Source organism: Talpa europaea (assembly GCF_964194135.1).
Source record: "Talpa europaea genome assembly, chromosome: 7".
NCBI classification, from domain to species: Eukaryota; Metazoa; Chordata; class Mammalia; order Eulipotyphla; family Talpidae; genus Talpa; species Talpa europaea.
Window position 1 is genome coordinate 106,753,477 of NC_140074.1, and position 21,341 is coordinate 106,774,817.

The 21,341-nt window shown below is 41.7% G+C and overlaps 1 protein-coding gene across 1 annotated transcript in view; it reads left to right on the plus strand.

Annotated features, from left to right (window-relative positions):
* The window catches only part of ACACA (acetyl-CoA carboxylase alpha), a gene marked incomplete at both ends in the record, with an annotated part of 253,999 nt that overhangs the window by 208,891 nt on the left and 23,767 nt on the right, over positions 1-21,341 (plus strand). Inside the window, 6 exons of the mRNA XM_084237949.1 lie at positions 7,154-7,297; positions 7,859-7,979; positions 11,087-11,183; positions 14,294-14,390; positions 15,265-15,400; positions 20,725-20,768. Of these exons, the coding sequence (XP_084094075.1) occupies positions 7,154-7,297; positions 7,859-7,979; positions 11,087-11,183; positions 14,294-14,390; positions 15,265-15,400; positions 20,725-20,768 (639 nt within the window). The remainder of the gene's footprint in view (positions 1-7,153; positions 7,298-7,858; positions 7,980-11,086; positions 11,184-14,293; positions 14,391-15,264; positions 15,401-20,724; positions 20,769-21,341) is intronic.

Here is a 21,341-nt window from a genome sequence, read left to right on the forward strand (position 1 = left end):
GGGGAAAAAATGAACTTGCTGCTCACCAGATATAAATGAGAAAACAGACAGGCTGCAGCCCTGAATAGTCAGTGGTACTCCCCACAAAGCCAGGCCCCAGCAAGCCCCGAACCTGCCTACCTTCTTGGTGGGCACAGGCAGGCCCTCAAGTGAGCTGCCTTTCAGTGTGGCCTCCCATTGTATATCATACTCAGCAAAATCACTGAGAGGTTGACTGAAAAACAGAGAATTAATTTTTTTTTTTCATCTTTAGAAAACATTTGAACTAAGACTAGTATTTAAAATATAGAGAGAATTTCACAACTAAAAAAAGAAACTCAGTAATTTTTTAGACCGGTAAGAAATTTGAATGGCCAGTTCCCCAAAAAGCTTTATATCTTTCTTTCAGGTGGTAAATAAACACATGAAGAGATGCTTAGCACCAGTTATTAGGGACATAAAATAAAAACCATAATTAGATACCACCAAAAAAATTTTTTTTAAACTGATAATACTAGGTATTGGCAAGGATGTGGAACAAGTGGAACTCTCATACATCGTTGGTGGGAATGTAAAAGGCTACAGTCATTTTGAAAAGTTTTTTTTAAGTAGAAAGTTGTATACTTACTTTATAACCTAACAATCCTCCTCCTGGGTATTCACCGAAGAGAAATGAAAACATGTGTCCACTCTAAAACCTCTACATGAATGTCTCTAGCTACTTCATCATAATTGCCAAAAACTGGAAACAACCCAAATGTCCACTAACAGACAAACAATTGAACAAGTTGTGCTATTTTCCTAAAACGAAATGTTAACTCAGCAGTAGAATGTGACTGACACCTGTAGCAGCATGAATGCATCTCAGGTGCGGTAGATAACAGAAATGAGCTGGGTACAAAAGCACCTGTACTGTATGACTCCTTTTCCATGGTATTCTAGGAGAGGCAGAACTGGAGACAGTGGTTGTCAGGGAAGGGAGAAGGGTGTTGATTACCAAGAAGATGAGGGAACTATGTCTTGATCACAGTGGTGGTTGTATCACTGCATGTATTTGTCAAAATTCACAGAATTAGGGCCTCCCTGGTGGTGCAAGGGGTTAAAACACAACCTACAAAGCTGTTTGCAGCCACTGCAGCAGGAGTTCGATCCTTGGCCAGGAAGCTACACAGATGGCGCAGCAGACCTCTCCTGACTTGCCTGCTGTGCCCTCAGCAGTGTGTTTCAGTCAATCTGCCTGTTCTGTTCCCCACTCTGTCTCTGGTGAATCCTCTCACCCACCACCAACACCTCTGGCCTGCACCCCAGTTCTTGTAGGCATAAATAAATAAATCTTTTTTAAAAATTCACAGAATTAGGGCCTCCCTGGTGGCACAAGGAGTTAAGCACAACACTATGAAGCAGTTCACAGCCTCTGCAGCACGAGTTCGATCCCCGGCCAGCCAGGGAGCAATCCACATGGCGAAGCAGACCTCTCCTGTCTCGCCCGCTGTTCCCCTCAATAGTGTATTTCAGTCAGTCTGCCTGTTCTGTTCCCCACTCTGTCTCTGGTGGGTCTTCTCACCCTCCATATCTCTGGTCTGTACCCCAGCTCTTTTCTGCATAAGTAAATAAATCTTTAAAAAAAATTCACAGAATTAAACAGCTAAAAGTGACTCTTTTTGCTGTATGTAAATTACACCCCAATAAATCAGACTTCAAAAACTTTCCATATTTGGAAAGCACTTTCAAACCTGTAGCTAAATGAGGAGTTGATGGGTTCCTGAGAAGAATGCTTTCTTTCAGCAGTTGGTTCTCTCTCTAAAAGCCTGTGCTTTTCCTCATACATTTGACAACTAAACTTTAATGTGGCTCCTTTCCACCCCCTTTACATTACAAATGAGCGTGATTCTTACCCAGTCCTTTTTAAAATTCTCATCCTTCTGCTCTCTAACTCATTCCTCTGTTCTCTCCACACCTCAGTGAGCAGGGGTCTTCCTGTGTTATTTCTGGCATGTATATATCAGCCTCTTTTTGGCTCAGTTCTTTTCCTATCACTGGTAACACAGTCCCTTTACTCCAGTTTATCCACCAGCAAACTGATCACTTCATAATTTTGCTGCTTGTAGAGAGATTTCAGGCCTTGTAGTGGATAGTCTCAAATCCAGCTGTGGCTCAAGTCAGAGACTTTCCCACCCTCTGCCAGCAGAATTTCACTGTGCCCCTTCTCTACCCTCAACCTTGGTCTCCCAGCTGCCAACCAGCACTTCGATTCACCAGCAGCCGCAGGGACAATAAAGGGGGAGAGGGCGTTATAAATCTTACATCTGTGTATTAAGAGACTGTGTTTTGGAATCCCCAAATATTCTTGGTCACATGGGTGCCCATTCTATCTCCCAGGAGATTTAATTCTGTTCACCCCTGGATATATTCCTGGTGAAACATTTACAGAGTAATATGTGCTGCATCACTTAAAATTGTTAATTGGAGATTGAATTACTTGTCAGCTTTTAAAAATGTAGTCCTCTCAGGTCAGGGAAAGGAGGGAGTTAGCTGCACTGGGTAGATGAGCTGTTGTGGGGCTGGTTTTGTTTTGTTTTGTTTTTTAATTCTTTTTTGTCTCCCTCTCCCTTTTCCTCTCTCTCATGCTAGTTCCATTCTTTTGTCCCTATTTTACCACTTTCCCCCTGCTTCTGTATATTTCTCGTATCTATTTCTCTTTCTGTCTTAACCCAACCTTTATCAATAACCTGACAGATCCCAGAGTGACTTTAATATCTAGAATCATGGATGAAGTCCATGATGACGTTTGCTCAGGAAATTTAACAAAACCCCTCCTCACATCCTCTTGAGAATGGAAATATCCTAATAGAGGATTGCAGCAAGGACTCAGCTTGTGTAGTTTAATTCTTAGGCACAGGAGGAATTTCGTACTCCCTGCTTCTTTAAATAGAAGCTTGCCCTGCCTCACCTAGGATTGCTTAAAAGGGGAAAGATTGGATATAGGGGAAAGCAGTGATAGATTTCATTTTTTATTCCATCGACACGTGTCATTATTTTTCACATCTTCAGCACATGATTGCAAATATTTGCCTACGAGTCTCACGGTCTCCAACATCATGTGTACATCAGGACAATAGTAATTTTATAAAAATTGAGCTAAGTTGCATTTGTGAAACTTGGAAATCTCAATGCTGTACTGACAAATATCCCGACAAGTAAATACTACACTTACTCAATATTACATAGTGATTTCATTTGCACAAAACCTCACAATGCTCTGCCACTTCAGTCAAACGTCAGGAGCACTGGGGAAAGGAAGAACGTGTTTATCTTGATCTCCAAAAAGGAATTTAAGGGAGCGAGCTGGCGGTATATTAGACTGTTTTCATTGCCTGTCAGCTATGGTAAACCTGAGCTGTCTGCAGTGTCTCTAGATAAGCAGCAGCAGCAGCAGCAGCAGCAGCAGAGGCCTTAGCATGTATGTATGACTGCATTCGTTTGTACTTCCTATGTATCTCAACATTTCTCTAAGCTAGGTAGCATCTTGGGTGGAACCTTTAACAACTGTGTCTGTTCATCATTGGGTTTTGTTCGGTGCCCTTCATTCTCAGGTCCGCCAGCTGCAATGAGTGAAGTGCTGGATGAGGCTTGTTTATGTGGATGGTGGGTCCTCTCTGACTCGGCCCTTACTCAGTTTTGTCGGCATGGGCACCCCTCAAGACAAACGCTGAGATGGTGCCTGTTCCCGTATTGCTTCTTCGCTTAGAACCGGATAGGTAGCAAAGTGGAGCCTCAGGAGACACCTCTGTCTGATTGGCTCCTGTGTTTACATGGTTATTGATGCTTGTTGGGCAGGTAAAATTTGTATCATGCAGTAGAAAAATGTGAGAGGAATAATTTGGGGAATGAAATATGGCAAGCAACTTAGATATAAATGCCTATCTCCAAATTAGACTGGCGAATGAAGCTTACCTACTGCATGAGAATATTTTGTCGATGAGGAACATTTAACTTAGGTTTTTCTCTAGAAGGTCAGTAGGGCAGCATACTGAAGTATACAAAAAAAAAAAAAAAAGGTGTTTCTTTCTATGTGGGCTGTGTTCTTTGCCGCCTAGAGTCTGATCAGGGGTTGAGTACCTGTTCAGCATGATCATTTCAGAGGGAGGTAGAATGGATTCTGTCCTAGCTCAGATTCTGCTTCTTCAGTTAGAGCTTTTGTTGCGAAGTATTCTAAAATCATTAAAACCACTTGAGTCAGCAACGACCCCTATAAATCAGGAGCTATTGTGTGCGCCCTCATTCTACCCGTGTATGCTCCAAACATACGGTCATTGAAGATGAACTGGAGGGTGCTGCTTTCTCTCAGCGATTGTTAAGTACCTATGATTGTTAGCATTTGTTTATGGTTAGTGAAGCAGGTTTCATTTTGTGTGTCCTTGCCCTCCCCATCCCCCACCTACTACAAAAAGGCTGACCAGAGGAAAGCCATTTGGATCATCTGTTAGTCTGTCCTGTAATTTTTCTCTTTAATTCCTAAATTCAATGAATCTTCTCACACGACAAACATTCCTTTAGCCCATAAGGAAGTCCTTGGTCGTGGTAAGCCCTGGTTAGGGTTCTTTCTGAATCTGGTGGAGAAAAAAAACATACAAATACCGCTGCCTTTTCAGAACAATGCCAAAGCAGCAGAACCTGAGTTCCCACTTCTAAAGGGAGGGCATGCTAAGTTATTAAATGGCTGCTCCTTCCGAGGTCATCTCCCATTAGTTTGTGAGAATGTGGGGGAGAATGGGCAAGTGGCAGAGTCTCTGACATCACCTGGCTCTGGGTGTTCTCTTCCTTTTTGAAATGAAGGGACAAAGATGTCTAGGGAAGATGTATTTGAACAGCTCAGCATCTCTTGTTCTGCTTTCATCCCTTTTTTCCAAAGATTGGAGAGGTGTGAGATTCTTGCGGTTACATATTTATCCAGGACTGGAGACAATGTCGCATAGGAAGGAAAGCAATGTTCGTGAGTAGAAAACAGCCCCAGCTCTCTCATGTAGGGGACAAGAGGTGCTTGGCTCCTGACATAGATTGTGAATAGCAGACATTCAGGGTCAGTGCAGTATCTCCTTTTTATTTCTTTTCCCCTTTCCAATTTTATTTTAATAATTAAAAATACTGCTGATCACACCGAACGACTTCTGGCAGAGAGGCAGTCTGTCCCAGAAGGACCAGTTGTGGGCCATCAGGTTTATGACATCCATAAAACTGGAGCCAGATCAGAGCGTGGCCTCCCTGAGTGACAGGGTTTCTGCCTCCACCAGAGTCCCCCATCAACTGGCAGCTTTGGATATTTGTTTGGGTTTTTTTGTTGTTGTTGTTCTGTTTTGTTTCCTGATGCATGTGTGAGAGTGTGCATGTGTGCACACATTTAAAGATATAAATGAAACAGGTATGTAATGCCCTCTGCCTGTTAGAAAGACTAAAGCCATAAAAATAACAAACGGCGTGTATTTGCTAGAATGTCAAAGTTATGAGTTTATTTTGTAATGATGTGCTCCTGCCTTCATGAGGTAAACTGGCCGTGGCGGAGGTGTTATTAGTAATATGGACTCAGTGGAGCAGAAAGCCGAGTGACCGAGAGATCAGTGTATCAGTCAGAGAGAGGGCAAATGGAAAGAGACAGCAGGAGAATGAGAAAAGAGCCGCAGTGCCTGGGCTGAGATTAAAGGCAGACTGAGAGGAAGATGGGAGCCCAGTGGTCAGATTTGGTCTCTCCTGGTGCTGAGGCTCCTTCAGAGGAGGCACCGGTGTGTTGCTCAGCTTGGGGCTACGACAAGGGATGTTCTCTGCACTTCCTTATCAAGGACAGCAGTAATCTGAGAACAATTTTGCTTTCCATACTCCTTTCAGTAGCGTCTATTCCACCCCTTCTAGCTGAAGTTAAATGGAACTAAGGCCAACTGGGTCACACTGAGGTGATTACTTTGGTCACCAACTTCCTCAGCTTCAGAGGGTCTTGATGCAGGGGCTGACCCAGTAAGCGGGAACCTCTGAAAGCACCTAACGAGAAGGGGCAAAATGGGAATATACAGGTAGAATTCGCTGGCCTTTCATTTATTAGGTTCTCCCCAGAGATTGGAAATGAATAAAGTTAGTAAGGAAGAAATTTTGTGTTGTAGTTATTTTCTAAAGGAGGAGGCAGTGGAAAAAGGAAAGGTAAAATACAGTAAGTGCTCTACAACTGTTTAGAGCTCTCCAGGGCTACCCTAGATGACTGGCAATTACTACACACTCAGCAGTTTGCAATAGTCAGTGATCAGACTGCCCGGTTCCCATCTGCTGGGTCAGAAGACCTCCCTCCCTGAAAGAAATTATTAACCAATCTTCAAGGGGAAAAGAAACCCTACAATTTCTAAGTCCAAGAATATTTTTTCTTCCATTTTTCTTCTTTAAAGGAAACTTTGTGGTTTTCAGTTGCAGGTACCCTTGGACACCCCACAAGGGTTAAACTCCTCCAGGGGAACACTGCAGATGGAGGCCCTGAATTCCCTGGAACCTTGGCAGGGAAGGATGGGGGATATAGGCAGGCTTGGGTATAAATCACTGCCCTATACCCAGTTCAAGGGTTCATGTGTGTATCATGAGTTGCTTCAGGCTTTTTCCAGCCTTAGGGCTTGTGTGGGGGGAAGGAGGGAGAAGAGGAAGGAGGGGTTTAAAAATCAATGTAAGGGGAAAGTAATCCATTTTAAAAAACAAGGACTCGAAACCTCACAGTGTTTCTTTAATAGGTCTGCCACTAAAGATTGTCAGAAGACAGGCGTATTACCTCTTTTATGTATATATACAACAAGTTCGCTATATCTGCACCGTATGTCTCAGAGTCCCAGCATCATCCACCCCTGTGGTTTCTACTCAAAGTGTGTTGTGCTTATATGTGGCAGCCAGGAAAGAAAGACAGAGAAAGCAGAGGAGAGAGGAGGGGCTTGCTGGTTTTTAGATTGCAACAGTACATGTGATTGTTAAAAGCCTTTTTCATTTTCTAAGTTTTCTTTTTAGGATGAAGTGCCAGATTGTCCTTTAGAACAATCCATGGAGGCTGGAATCTCTGTCTTGGGGAGAAAAAAATCATTTTAGTTAGAATTCCAAAATAGACTGCCTTTAGTTCTGTCAAGATGAATGTCTTTTCTCCTGCTTGTTTCTCTAGGTCCTGGGTCGAGAAGTATACACCTCCAATAATCAGCTCGGAGGCATCCATATCATGCACAACAATGGGGTGACCCACAGCACCGTTTGTGATGACTTTGAAGGGGTTTTCACTGTCCTGCACTGGCTGTCTTATATGCCCAAGGTGAGCCCTTCCTGCCCAGGAGTGACACAGCACACAGCTTATTACCTCCATGTTTGACGGTCTCCCTTTTTAGGGTGGAGGAATTTCTTTTATATGAGATTTTCCTCTGAAAGGTTTTTTTTTTTTTTTTCCTACAGCCATCTTTGGCCTTCTACCTTTAAAGTGCCATTAGATTTCACTGATTAAGTCTCTCATGTTTTCTAGACACAGAAGCCTTCATGGTCTATCTGGGCTCAGATCCCAGCATATTAAATCTTCCTTCTCATGGTGGTTTTGCTCCTTTCTAATGGCCATCCCTCCCTCTGGAGAGCTTTCCCAAAGGCCTGGGCACACTGAAATCAAGAGTCAGGATGCACACTTTGTGCCAGACTTCTATGTGAGACATGAGGGCTGTGCCTGTTCCTCAGGACTCGCATGCATTGGGATGCTTCTAGCTGACGAGTGGGACTAATGCATGTGTGTCCCTGTGGTGACCAGTATGGTCTGTGTCATGACTTTTACTGAGTGGGAAGATGAGAACTGTTCCCTGATTGCTGTGCTCTTTCCCTCTTGATCTTTTAGAGTGTGCACAGTTCAGTTCCTCTCCTGACCTCCAAGGATCCTATAGATAGAATCATCGAATTTGTTCCCACAAAAGCCCCGTATGATCCTCGGTGGATGCTAGCAGGTCGTCCTCATCCAAGTATGTATGTGTTTGAGGGTTCTGTGGTAGCCTGGCCCTCAAACTTTCAGTCTTCCTTTGATTCACTAACCAATTCCTACACAGTCATTTGTGGCAAAGCAAACAGCTACCAAGTACCTGGAAATGAGAGAAATCTGCAAAACAGCTATCTAAAGAAAAAGGTAGATAGTCCTTCATGAGAAATATAAAATAGATGAGATTTACAAATCAGCCCTTGAATCATAAATAGTGCAGTCACTGGTATATTCCTTCTGTTTATTCTAGTCCTAAAGCACTTATTACTTAATATATTCAAAGACTTTAATTAAATATAAGCCATAGACTTATAGGACAAGATATATCCCTCTGTCGTGGGGCTGCTTTTTCCTAATTTTAAAAAGAAAACACAGGTAATTCTATGTATAGTACATGTACACACTCATTTGTCAGTTGGTTTGGCTGTTTTTAACAAACCTTCCCTATTGGGTTCTTCTGTGAAGCCCCAAATCCCCCTGCTACATTTGAATCTTTTTTTTCTTTTTTTTAAATACTAATTGAGAAAGAACTTGGGTTTGTTTTGGGTTTTTTTTTTTTTTTGCATGTTTATCACAAGTATTTTTTTAAAAAATTTAATCTAAAATAAGACTAGAAAGCAGAATATAGTCACTGAGATTTTATTGAAAGAGAAAGAAGTTTTCATACGGAAGTCTTAACTTTATGGTACCCCCTCTAATCCAAGAGGGACTGTAAAGCACTTCCATATTTATTATCTTATTTGGGCTAACTATCTCTCAGAGATAAAAAGAGATCACCATTTTGCAAGCTCAGAGAAGTTAAGTGATTTGTGCAAGGTCGCACAGCTTTTACTTAGGACCTGAGCTTAATGGGAAGCCTGACTATTGATAGTGTAGAAAAATCACCAGAGGAAGCTTGGTTTTTATTTAAAATTTGACCTGTTGTTTTCAATGCCTTTTCTTGTTAATCTTAAAATAGTTTTTCATACATAGTCAAAAAAATTGCCATCATAATTTCCCTACCTCTCATTTTTACACCATAATTACAATGAGAACTATGAATTTAAGCTACTAATCAGTCTTAAAATCCGGGACTTTTCTGGGAAAATTCAGCACAAGACTCAGGGTATGTTCTGGGAAATACAGACAGCCATCTTAGTTGGCTACTAACTTCTGTGTCTAAACTAGCATGATCTGTCCCTGGAGATGATAAAACCTATCTGACAGCAACCTTAGCTCACCAATGACCACCTTCCTTCCCCAACCCACAGATGAGATTTTTTTAAAAATATATTTATTTATTTATACATAGAAGAACCAGGGCACAGGCCAGATGTGTGGGAGGGTGAGAGGATTCACCAGAGACAGAGTGGGGAGCGGAACAGGCAGATTGTGAAATACACTGCTGAGAGGAGCAGTGGGCGAGTCAGGAGAGATCTGCTGCGCCATGTAGGTTGCTCCCTGGCCGCTGGGCATCGAACTCATGCTGCAGAGGCTGTGAATTGCTTCATAGTGCGGTGCTTAACCCCTTGCGCCAGCAGGGAGGACCCCCCACCACAGATAAGATTTTTAAAGAAGAAAATATTTCCATTTTGAACTGAATTCTGCAGTACCAAATCATTGTTATTGAAGTAAGAATTGTAAAATGATCCCAATATATAGAAAAATTAAGATTTCAATCTCCTGATGCACTTAGAGGTTTGCTAGAACTGTCATCAAAATTTGAGCCCTCTTTGATGGGGCAAACAGGTGTGTGGGGGTAATATACTGGCCATTATTAATGAGATCCACAGAATAAAATGAAATTTGTGATAAACTAAGTTTTCTGGTTTTTTTGGATAATATTTTTTCATCTGCTCTCTAGTAATTCATCCTGCTGTCTACGTGCAGCTAACACTCGCTCCCAAATCGAGTGACTTCAGATTTTAATTTAGTGGAAGCGTTAAAGAAAGCAGATGATTCCCTGTGATAAGTTAAAGCAGATATCTTCTAGGTGAAAAGTTAAAGTCATTTATTAGAGGAGATAGTGCTGTGATATTCTTCAAACTGACGCCCAACACGAGACCAGAATCTAAACGATCGGCTTTGGGCTCACGATAGAGAGATAATTTTGAAATGGATGATCACATTTTACACTGGGGCCATAGAGGCAAGGAATGTAGAACACAGTAATTACAAGTTTAGTCTTGATAAAACACTCTCCATCCTGTTTAAGTCAGCAGAGGTTAGCTTGCTCGGATCTCCACTTTTAATTGGTTTTGGACTTGGGTTTTTAGGGGGCGGAGGGCCATGTTCAAATTAGAAGAATCACTGAGAAACCATGAGCCGAGAGGGCAGGCTGGGAAACAGTTATTTGCTGAAGCTTTTATGGGGCCTTGGTCAAACATGGATACCTGTGGAATCAAAGTTTCTTTCTTAAACTAAGATGTTGGAAGTTACATGTCTTGCCAGTGAGCAAGGGAGGTTAATGACATTAAGTATGTACATCCTAACTGTTATAGTTTCACTGTCAGGAGTATATGGATATGGCTCTTTCTTGTAGAAAGATTATACTTTGTTAGTCACAAGTAAATTGGCTATATCGTGTTGATTTTCTAGCAACAAAACTGAGTCCCTTTTCTTTCCCTCAAATGAGCGTCCTCGTCTGATTATTAATACTTACTATTTGGCTGTCGTCACCTTGCCATCGCAAGAAAATCAGAGAATCAAACAAAATTGTAAGCTAAGTTTTAAAATGGAAATAGACATTTTGAAAACATCTTTAATGAGTTGGCTGCCTTTTGACAAATGTTTGTGGTGTTTTGAAAAAAGCCAAGTTATTTATTTAAAGGCATGCAAACTCTCTGCTAGCTGAACCCCATCGTTTAACAATAAATGATGCTTTTGCTGATAAATGATTCTTTTTATGCAGACTAGCAAATGAAATAGGAGATGATGTCTGAAGGCAGATGAACACTCAGCTGTCTAATGCTTCCATCTATTATAATATAGTTAAAACAACCACAAACTCCCCCTAAGAGTACCCCCAATCCAACCTTAAATTTGTCAATTCCAGTGTATTTTCAATCGATTGACTGTCTTTATTCTCTCTTTGTTTTTCTTTCATTCTTGTAGCCCAGAAAGGTCAGTGGTTGAGTGGATTTTTTGACTATGGTTCTTTCTCAGAGATCATGCAGCCCTGGGCACAGACCGTGGTGGTTGGCAGAGCCAGGTAAGAGCTCTTTTGTTTTGGAAGCTCTTTTTCCTCCCAATTAAAAGCAAGAAAGGAAAGGGTCATTGCTATGTAGGTTTTTATCAACAATGCTCTTTGTCTAAACTTTCTAAAAATATTGGATCACCGTCGTGCCCAAGGCAGCACGGCTGAAGTGCTGGTTCCCAGTACTGTTTAGTATGTCACTCCAGTGATATATTTAATCTGAAGCCTGATCTTGACAACACTTCCTTCTTATAATGCTGGAAGAAAAGCTCTTTGGGAGCTCTAAAGTCCTACTACAGTAACCAGGGCCTATCAACAACTCCTCCCCACCCAGACCATTTCCCCTCAAAAGTAGGTGACAGTGAATCACACTCATCTCTGTAACCTGAGAGAAGTTCTTTATGGTATCAAGGTTATTTAAGTAACAAATGTACTATGTTGATTTGTCATCAGATTGGACTTGCAGGGGAAAAAAAAAACAAAACACCCCAAAACTAATCACAACAACAACACATGAAAAAAGTTTTCTTGAAAGAGGAGTAAAATAAGCCAGAATAGGTTGCCAGGATACCTCTATTTTTCAAGTGGGAAATTGAAGTTTCTATTAAATTTTAATACCCACTCTAAGAAGTGCTTCACTCAACAACAAGCTCTGCGCCAAATAATCTGTAGCGCTCACTGTAACGAGCACCTGCCAGGGCTGATCCTAATCTCGTCCTGCACTACAGAGGCATGCTGCCCCGGGGACCCGCATCTGGAGCTCACCTTCCTCTCGGGGGCAATCAGTTTTCTTTATCTTGGTGAAAAGTGGCACCTGTTCAAGATTCTCAAACATGCCACGTTGGGTTGAGATTTAGATTCTAGCCTTGAAAATAATTCTAGGTTTTGTGGTTCTCTCGGTGCAGCAGGTCAGCCCGCCTCATGCTGCCAGTGACAGGGAGCCATCAGATGGCAAATCCCACAGACGAGATCTTCCGCTGTGACTCTGAACGGGAGGCAGGCCTGGCATGAGCCCAGACTGAAACAGGAACTACCTCTCTTTTTCTCTCATGCCTCAGTCGTCCACCATATCATAGGCTACTGGGTCTCAGGGATTATTATTCTTTGTACTTGGTAAATTTCCCACAGGGATGGTGGTGGTGGGGGATACACTAGAGAGAGGACCGTGCTATCCAGAACCTAATTGTTTATAATAAGGAGTCCTCACATCACATGGAGACAAACTTTTTCTGAGAATTTGTCTTATCTATTCAGCTTCAGTTTTCCTGTCTATAAAAAAACTTGATAGATTTTAAACCTCACAAAGACAAACCTTTGTTAAAGTCTTTAAGATCCTCCCATGGGAAGCCAGAGAGTAATGCTTTCTACTTATGATTGGAAGAATAGGATTGTTCTGCTACCAAGATCACTCAAGCTTGGCTTTGGTTAGCTGTGCCATTGTTTATTGCGACACTCACTCTGACTTCTTCCTTTCTTTCCATCTGATGAGTTCTGGGCTTCTTACTCCAAACACATACACATGCTCACAAGTATATAAAATACAAATGGAGCTAGCTTCTTTCAAAAGCAATGGCATTTCGAGAAATAAATATAAATGTATTCTTCTGGGATTGTTACTGTAAGTGCTGCCAAAACTCATCTTTGGTATGTATGTTTGGAATATGTGTGCTATTGGCTGTAAATTGTCTTTTATTATTCCATGGCACCTTGTCCAGGGACACACTATAAAACAAGATGTAGCATCTTCATGTGCTAGCCTGATAAAATTTATATGAAGTATAATAGAAAACAGAAGTTGTTCTGAGCTGTTTTCAAGTTCAATAAATAACTGTAATACTCGGATAAAGATGTTCTTTATTAGGTCACATGGGCCCTAATATATAAGTTATAAGTTACCGATTTAGGGTGGCTTTTGCAATTACAAGTTTCCAGTTGGATTGTTAATCATTGTGAACAGAAATATTTCTAAACCCTCCTGTGTACCTCCTGCTCGTTGTCTGGTTGTCTAGAGGGCTTTTGATTCTGATTCAGTGCGGGCAAGTGACAAGGGGGTGGGTGGTCCTCGCTCAGGCCCCTGTCAGGGCTCTGGTGATGACAAGAATCCATTTCCAGTAGCCAGTGTAACAACCAAAGACCATCCTTCATGGAAAAGTTTGTTATGGAGATGCTGTGGGGAATGAGAGACTATAACCCATCCCAGCACCAACCCTAAGGAATGCAGCTGAGAAGATTGAATCACATTTTCCAGAGTAAGGACTCACCCTGTACCTTGCAAAATTCCCTTCCCCCTCCCTGATTTTTACTAGGAAATCTTCACTAGGACTAACTTGGGAGGATATCATGGAGTACAGACGCGGAATCTCTGAGCTTCTGAACAGTTTTAAATTGACATAACTTGGTGATTACATATGTACTTCCAATACAGATCACATTTCACCAAGATTATTACTGAAGGTTTTCCCTGTGCCATTGTTCTCTTCCTGCGAAAGAGAAGGTTAAGGGCTTGTTTAACTACTTCTCTGTCGTTGGCACATATCTTTCAGTATCCAATGACAGCTACACACTCCCCACCCACGTCTAGAGGAAAGACCTACTGTGCCCTCGAATCTTACCTGAAACCATGTTGTTCGTACTCCATAGAAACTGCAGCTCTAATTCCAGCAACATCAGCACCCATTAAAACAGTTGCTGCAAGTTTCAGGTTCCTACTGCCTTTCAGATCATTTCCTTCCCTCTTCATCAAAAAAGGTGCTCTGGAATGAACTGAGGAATTTCATTTGACCACCACAGAGGAGGGGGTATATGCCCACGTGTGCTTGCATGTATGCATGCTAAGCTGTTGAGTTTAAATACAGCGGCTTGCTAATTATAACTTTGTTTGGATTTATCCTGTGGTGGGGAACAGGGGTGATTCTGAGGATAGTTTTCTACCATATTCACAAAAATTTACCATATTCACCAAATTCACAGTCTCACATTTTACACTTAGAAGGGTCCAATTTCCCCCTGCTTTTCCTACTTGTTTCCCTTTTTTTACCCCAGTGTTTTAATGTGAGATTGGAAAATAAATGACTAGCTGTAATGTTGACGTACATTGGGTTCTTATGTGTCTCATTTTTTATTAGGCTAGGAGGAATACCTGTGGGAGTAGTTGCCGTAGAAACCCGAACAGTGGAACTAAGTATCCCAGCTGATCCTGCAAACCTGGATTCCGAAGCCAAGGTAGATCATCTCAGCTACCTTGTACACCTGTGCTTGGGCTGTGTTTCCCTTCTCAGAGCCTGATAATTGGGAGTTTTGTAATCTACCAAGTTTAGAGGGATTTCAGACTGTGCTGTGTTCACTTTTATAATGATTCTAAATGGACTACAAGCTAAATTCTGCCTGGAAAACTAAATAGGCCTTTAGTGGTCTTGCTGATGCTAGGGAACAGGGTGGGGGTGTGGGGATGTTACAAAAAGGCAATTGAGATGATTCTGAGGACTCTGGTTCCAGATTCTCTGAGCATATACATGGATCTACTACTGGGACTGATGATGACGTCTGCCCTGACATCAAATGGGAATACCATAGTCCATCTTTTTTATAAAGGTGGATTATGTTTTCACATCCTGATAAGATCCAGAAAATGAGGGATGTGGGAGATTGGGGAGGAAAAAAGTTACTCAGCAGTGTCACATCAAGTGTCTGTTGATTAACCACAGAGCAGGATAAACTGTACTAAGCACAAAGGTGAGAGAACTTGGACACTGTACAGTTAGCTTGCTTTGAAGAGCCAGGGCAGTTGTGTAACTTAAAATTGCCATTGGGCAGTCTACAATAAGGATTCCCAAGACTGCATTCTTCGAATGCATGAGAAGCAATAAGGTTTCCTTCCTTCGACTAAAGAGCGGTGGTATCTTCAGACTTAAAAAGAGCATTTAATGAACTCAGAGACCAGGATCCTTTCTCCTTTTTTACTTCAGAGATGGTCTTCATGAACAGTAGGTTGTATTTATTTGGTTTGATTTCGAGTTTTTTATCAGTAAAACTTGGAAAGATTCCCCCTCAAATTTGTGTTTTTAATTGTGTCTTCCTCTTTGGCTCCCCCCAACAGATAATCCAGCAGGCTGGCCAGGTTTGGTTCCCAGACTCTGCATTTAAGACCTATCAAGCTATCAAGGACTTCAACCGTGAAGGACTTCCTCTGATGGTCTTTGCCAACTGGAGAGGCTTCTCGGGTGGGATGAAAGGTGATTAGCCTGGCTCCAGCCTAGAGGGGCACAACTGGTTCCCTGAACCCTACAATGGGCAGAGGGAGGGTTCTATTAGGCAGAACCTATGGGCAGCCTGACAGCTTGTCACCCCAGGCTTTTTGGGAATTATCTTCCCTCTGAGATATCTTCTGAGTTGCAACTTGAATGGGAAATTTTGATATGTTTTACAATTCAATATAAAATTTCAAAGCAATCTACTAGTGCTATCTAGGTGGGCTGCTGTTATGGATTTAGCTTTCACAGGTGAATGATGGACTAGTCTCGCAGTCCTGGGGAAATATCGGTGTGCTAGTCTCTGTCCCTCTTTTCTGGGCATACTCTTTGTCGATGTTACTCTTTAATGTTCTGCAGTGACCAAGATAGATTCTGAAATTAGCCTTTGCCAGAAGAAAACGAACAAATTCTATACCAGAGGCTGTTCTTTGTGGTTTATTTATCCAACAGCAGCCCTGTGCCTGTGGCTCCAGCATATTAGACCATTACTGTAAAGGTTCTGCTCCGTCCTCTGAGAATTACTTAGTGATTAGGTAGCCAGTATCACCATTTACTGAGAATCCTCCGTGTGCACAGCCACTGTGGATGGCGCAGGGGAGCCCAAGGTCGTGCTCTACCTCCTGCAGCAGTGAGGCTCTCTCCCATGGACTCATGGCCAGGCTGAGGCCACGAGACTGCCTGCCGGAAGGGGATGAGTGTGCTAACAAGGGTCAACTTCATTCACTGGGACCCACACATGGGCTAAGGGAATGGAAGAAGGGAGGAGTCGATGTGCTGGAGTAAATAGAGTAATCAGAGAATGCTGAAGACAGAAAATGAACTCTTAGTAGGGTGTGGGGCCGGAGCATCTCTAATCCCTGAGGGAGGAGAAGCCCTGGGAAGTCACCCTTTGACAGATGATCAGCAGTGTGTGTGCAAAGACAGGAGCCTGACGCCAGCACTGCCCCTTGCCTCTCCAGGGAAGCCCCTGTCTGCCCAGGCCTCCCTGGCAAAATGTAGGAACAATGGTCTTTTTCATGTTTTGTTTTAGTTAAAAGCTCCCCTTTACCTATATTTGCTGAAGAATCTACCACATTTTGTTCTTTTCTTGAGGGAGACTTGGACTATACATGCAGCTAATGTTTGCATGTTTTCTTTAGATGCTCATGGTGAATTATTTTTTGTCCAAGATAGTAAATCAGTGGAAATACCATGTGATCTTGAGCATCTAAGTTAAGTCAATCCTACACATTTTTGTTGGATTTCTATGTACAAGGAACTATGCCAGCTCCTTCAGAGAAAAAAAAAAGTCAGAAGATACGTTTGCCTTAAGGGGTCAAGAAAAATGTCCTGGGTAGAATAATAATGCCTTTATGGATAAAGTATAAGCAAAATGTCCTGGTGTTCAAAAGAGTATGGTATGCTAGGTAGATTTGGGGGGCGGGGGCAGGAACCTGGAACCACTTTCATTATTACACATGATGTTCATTCATAGCATCAGATTTCACTTGGTCCCAAATTCCTTGACTGTGAGATTTACATTAAGATTTAGAGAATGCGTGATGATTAGCTCTGTTCTGGGGGGGGCTATGGAAAATGCACTCTGCCTGATATTACTTAGGAGTGACAGCCTGACTGTTTTATCCTAACCAGAGTTCAGGGTTCAAAAGTTTCTGGTATACTGCTTGTAGGAAAAGCTTCTGTTCAGCTACATATTTTGGCTAAGATCCAGATTGGCTGCTAGCCCTGTAACAATAAGAGCAACAAACAATTAAGATTCATTGAGCTCTTTTCACCAGCAACCATGCTAACCGTTTTGTATGCATTAGCTTACATAATCATCACACCAAGTACCTCTAAGGGGTAGGTTATATTGTTTTCCTCATTTTATATAAATGGAGACTTAGGTTAAGTAAATTTCCCAAGATTCATTTAGATAAAAAATGCTGGAGTTGGGAAAGGAGCATAGATCTGCCTGAATTCTTATAGCATGGCTGGCTGATTTTAAAGCCTAGGACCGGAACCAGGTCTACTAGAATACCCCTAGAGAAGAATATCTAGGATTCCAAGGAAGTTATTATCCACCTACCTCCCCTCTGCTTTGGCGTTGGCCTTGGTTATTGCAACAAGAAATGTCAGGAGGTCAGAAATTAGTTATTTTTTTTAATTATAGTAAAATTACATAAAATTTATTATTTTAACCATTTGTAAGTATACAATTAGCAGTATTAAATTCATTCACATCGTTGTATAACCATCACCACCGCATACCTCCAAAACATTTTCATCATCGCCAATAAAGTTTGAACCCATTAATTAAGTCCCCAACCCTCCTTCCCACCTTGGTAAAAAAAATAGTTGCTGGCCTGATATAGACCAAGGCTGGCTCTGTCATCTGAATTTTGGTGCTGCTGCATCTGTTTTCATATCACTTAAGACATATAAGCTTTGGGGAAGATGGCAATCAAGGTGAAGGTAGGAGGGGGAAGAACTTGGTATTTCATATTTACATTACAGGTCAGGATGTTTCCTACATATTATCTCATGTAAAAGGACCTAAGCTGAGAGTCATTCCACATCCCTCAGGGAGATGTTTGCAGTTTTGGTTTCAATACTGGCTGGGGATTATGCAGGGAGGGAAAATAAACAATTATGCCATCCCTCAGTGCACACAAACACACAGCCAGGAGCCGACTGCACTGTGGGTAAAATGACTCCAAAATTGTGTGTAATGAGTAGGAAAAGATTAGAGACAGCTCTTGCTATGCTGAAAATTGACATTAGTGGAGGGAAAAAAAAAACTCTTTACTAGTCGGCCTAGGAGGTCTAATTCGAGCAGTAAAAATATAAATAAATAAATAAATAAAAGCATGTCAAGATGGTATTGGTACTTTTTTTCCAATGAGCTCTATCTGGCCGGAAGGCTATTCAGCATAATGCAAAATTAAATTATAAAAACTGGCTGAATATTTAGATGGAAGAGCCATTTGGAAGCAGTTTATTTAGACGAACCGGCAATGACCCACAACAGGGAGACATCAAGCGTGAAATTTACTAGAAATTAGCACCAGGGTCCCAGCCTCAGCATGAATAGCTTGATAGGATGCAAATCCCAGTGATATTAAGCTGCCTCACTGCTGGTGCTACAGGGTCACTCTCAGTTGGCTTTTCATGTTATACTTATTATTTTTTCCTGGGACAGGTTATAAATAACAATAAAAAAACATTTATTGAAAACTTTAACCGGAATGAAAGTCTATTTTAAAGTCTCTGATTACTTGGATGTTGAAGTACAATGTCAGCCAGCCATAATGAACTCATGAGAGACATTAGTGTCTGCAGCTTGTGTATGCCTAATGTTTACCTTCAGCTTCTAACAGATAATCTCACCCCTAGCCAATAAGATCTGTGCCTGTCTCGAGAGTGTGGGGCACTGTGGAAACACCCTACCTCCCTGCCCCTTGTTTGGAACATGTGGCTGCCACCATTTATCCATGTTGTCTAACAATGAAGGCCCTGGGCAGGGTTGGTGTGAGGGTGCTGAGAACACGCCGGAAGGGCTGGGCGATCACCGCTCACGCAGAGGTGCTTTGCCCAGAATGCTTAGAAAGCTCCTCACTCTCGCCTCTCCAGTGAAGAGCCTGTCAGTGTTCGTTCCCAGTTGCACTTAACAGGGCCTGAGAATCGGCAGCCAGCATATGCAGAGCTTTGAAATTGCAGCCTGTTTTCCAGCCTACGCTTTCAGGGCTCTCCCCTTCCTTACTACTGTTGGCTGCTCTTTTGCTCTGTCTCCTAAATATGAAGGGATTTCAGACAAATGTGTGCCAGATTGTTAGCATGTGCAGCCTGCCTTCCAAAACGAGTGGTTTGATTCAGTATGAGCATGTTGTTTGTGGAGTTTGTTTACTTTTTAATAGCCTTAGTTGCTTTTGGGTGTTTTGATGGCTGGGTCATGGTCTGTTGTTGTTCCAGCTTAGATGGACACGTTTTCAGTCCCATGCTTGTCAGCTTTAATGAAGCTTGATGTTCCTGTTCTACTCAGTCTTGAGTCCTGAAGATAATTGTTTGGCAGTCAGATCCAAGCTCTTCACATAGCTGGTAGTATCATCGGTACAATTTCTGACATTTCTTTCTTTTCTTTTTTTTTTTTTTTTGTGGGACCCCCACCGGCTGCCGGGGAACGAACCGGCACTGCAGAGGCTGCGGGCAGCCTCGCAGCCCAGCGCTCAACCGCTGTGCCACCAGGGGAGGCCCAATTTCTGACATTTCTGAACATACCAAAAAATCCAGGCAAGATTTAGAAATAGTCAATCATTTATTCAAGACTCTTTTCTGGTTTTGAGTGTACTCAGCCATTGTATCAGATGCTGAAGAGCAAATGACCTCAGCCTGGTGTTCTTTCCAAGCAGTAAGAAAGATGAGGTTAGAATGAGGTAGCAGAATGTAGACTTGAAAGCCAAAAATATATGGGTTCAAGCCTTATCTTGGTCACATGCTTATTTAACTAAGAGTCAGTTTACTTACCTATAACTTGAACGTAAGATTTTCTGGTGATTGAATAATGTGAGTGTGATCACGCTCCCTGGCAGACAGCGAGCAAGAATGAAAATGAAGGAAAGGGACCAAGTCCATTTTACTAAAATAAAATGCACACAATCTCAACTTCTCCCCACAGAAGCTATTTGCATATACCTGAAAATCAAGGGGTTTTTTTTTTTTTGTAATTAAATTAGTAGAAGTACATTTTAAATGAAGTCCCCTCCTTTTTGGGTAGCTGTGTCTGTTAATCATAACAGAGATAGATTTTGGTGTACTTACATGTTTAGCATACAGAAGTGAGTGAAGAGACTGAAAACTTTGTCTTCGTTTATATCTAACTTTTTTCTTATCACATAGAATGACATTTTTATGCTGTTTTCTGTTCTTTCTCCTCTTCTCTGCTGTCCATTTCTTCCTCACACATGATACCATTGAGGGCCACTTCTTTCTGTTACTTGTTCTGAGACTATACTCTTGGCAGTACTGAAAAATGTACTGCTAATTACACAATTATTTTATTATGTAGCACTGGTTGAAATATCCACTAAAGAATTAATTTAGTTAAAATAATTTGAACTGAGCAATTATTTTCATAACCACAGAATTAGCGTAAAGCGCTTAAAGTCCTTTATTCCCTGCTCTTTATACAGCAGTTGTGTAATTAGCAGTAAATTTTTTTTGGTCTTTGCTTTCCTCCCCAAGGAATAAATGTCTTTGCTCTCATCATATATACAGAGGATATGACCATACACATTCCACACAGAATTGGGATTTTTTTCCTGGAGCAGCTTCTGAAAGTTTGAAATTTCAGAAGTCTTCCCAGATCAGCCAGGTTGGGACCATGGAGAAAGGCAGTGCTTTGCAGTGAACTGTGTTCACTGATGGTTTTTATAGAGAGAACCATTTTTATTTTGGAGTAGGTGGCAGTTTAATTTGTCAGTAACTACAATGCAAGCAGTTTCTATTTGGTTTGCTCTTAACTTCCTGAAAAATGTTTCTTTGCTTTGGATTTTCAGAATTGATTTATTCCAAATTGAGATCCTCCCTTTGATAGGAAAGTCTGAACTTACTTGAACCTGTTATTTGGTGTTTAGAAGGGATGCATGGTGGTTCCACTGAAATACTCATTAAACATCTAGAATCATAAACCTAAAACCTTAGGAATATTTAGTCTTCAGTGAGCTATGAAAAAAGGAAGAAGTCATACACTACTGAGAAATAGTCAACTGATCTTGCCTTTTAAGCACTCTGTATCAGGGGTTCCTTTTCTTTAGGCTGCTCCTGGCTTTCAGGGGATTACAGAGTGTACCGCTTTACAGAATGAAGCATTAGTTCCTCTTTATGTGGCTATGTGATATTTCCAGTAAATATCTATGCACTTAAAGTTTTTTCTTTTATCAGTACC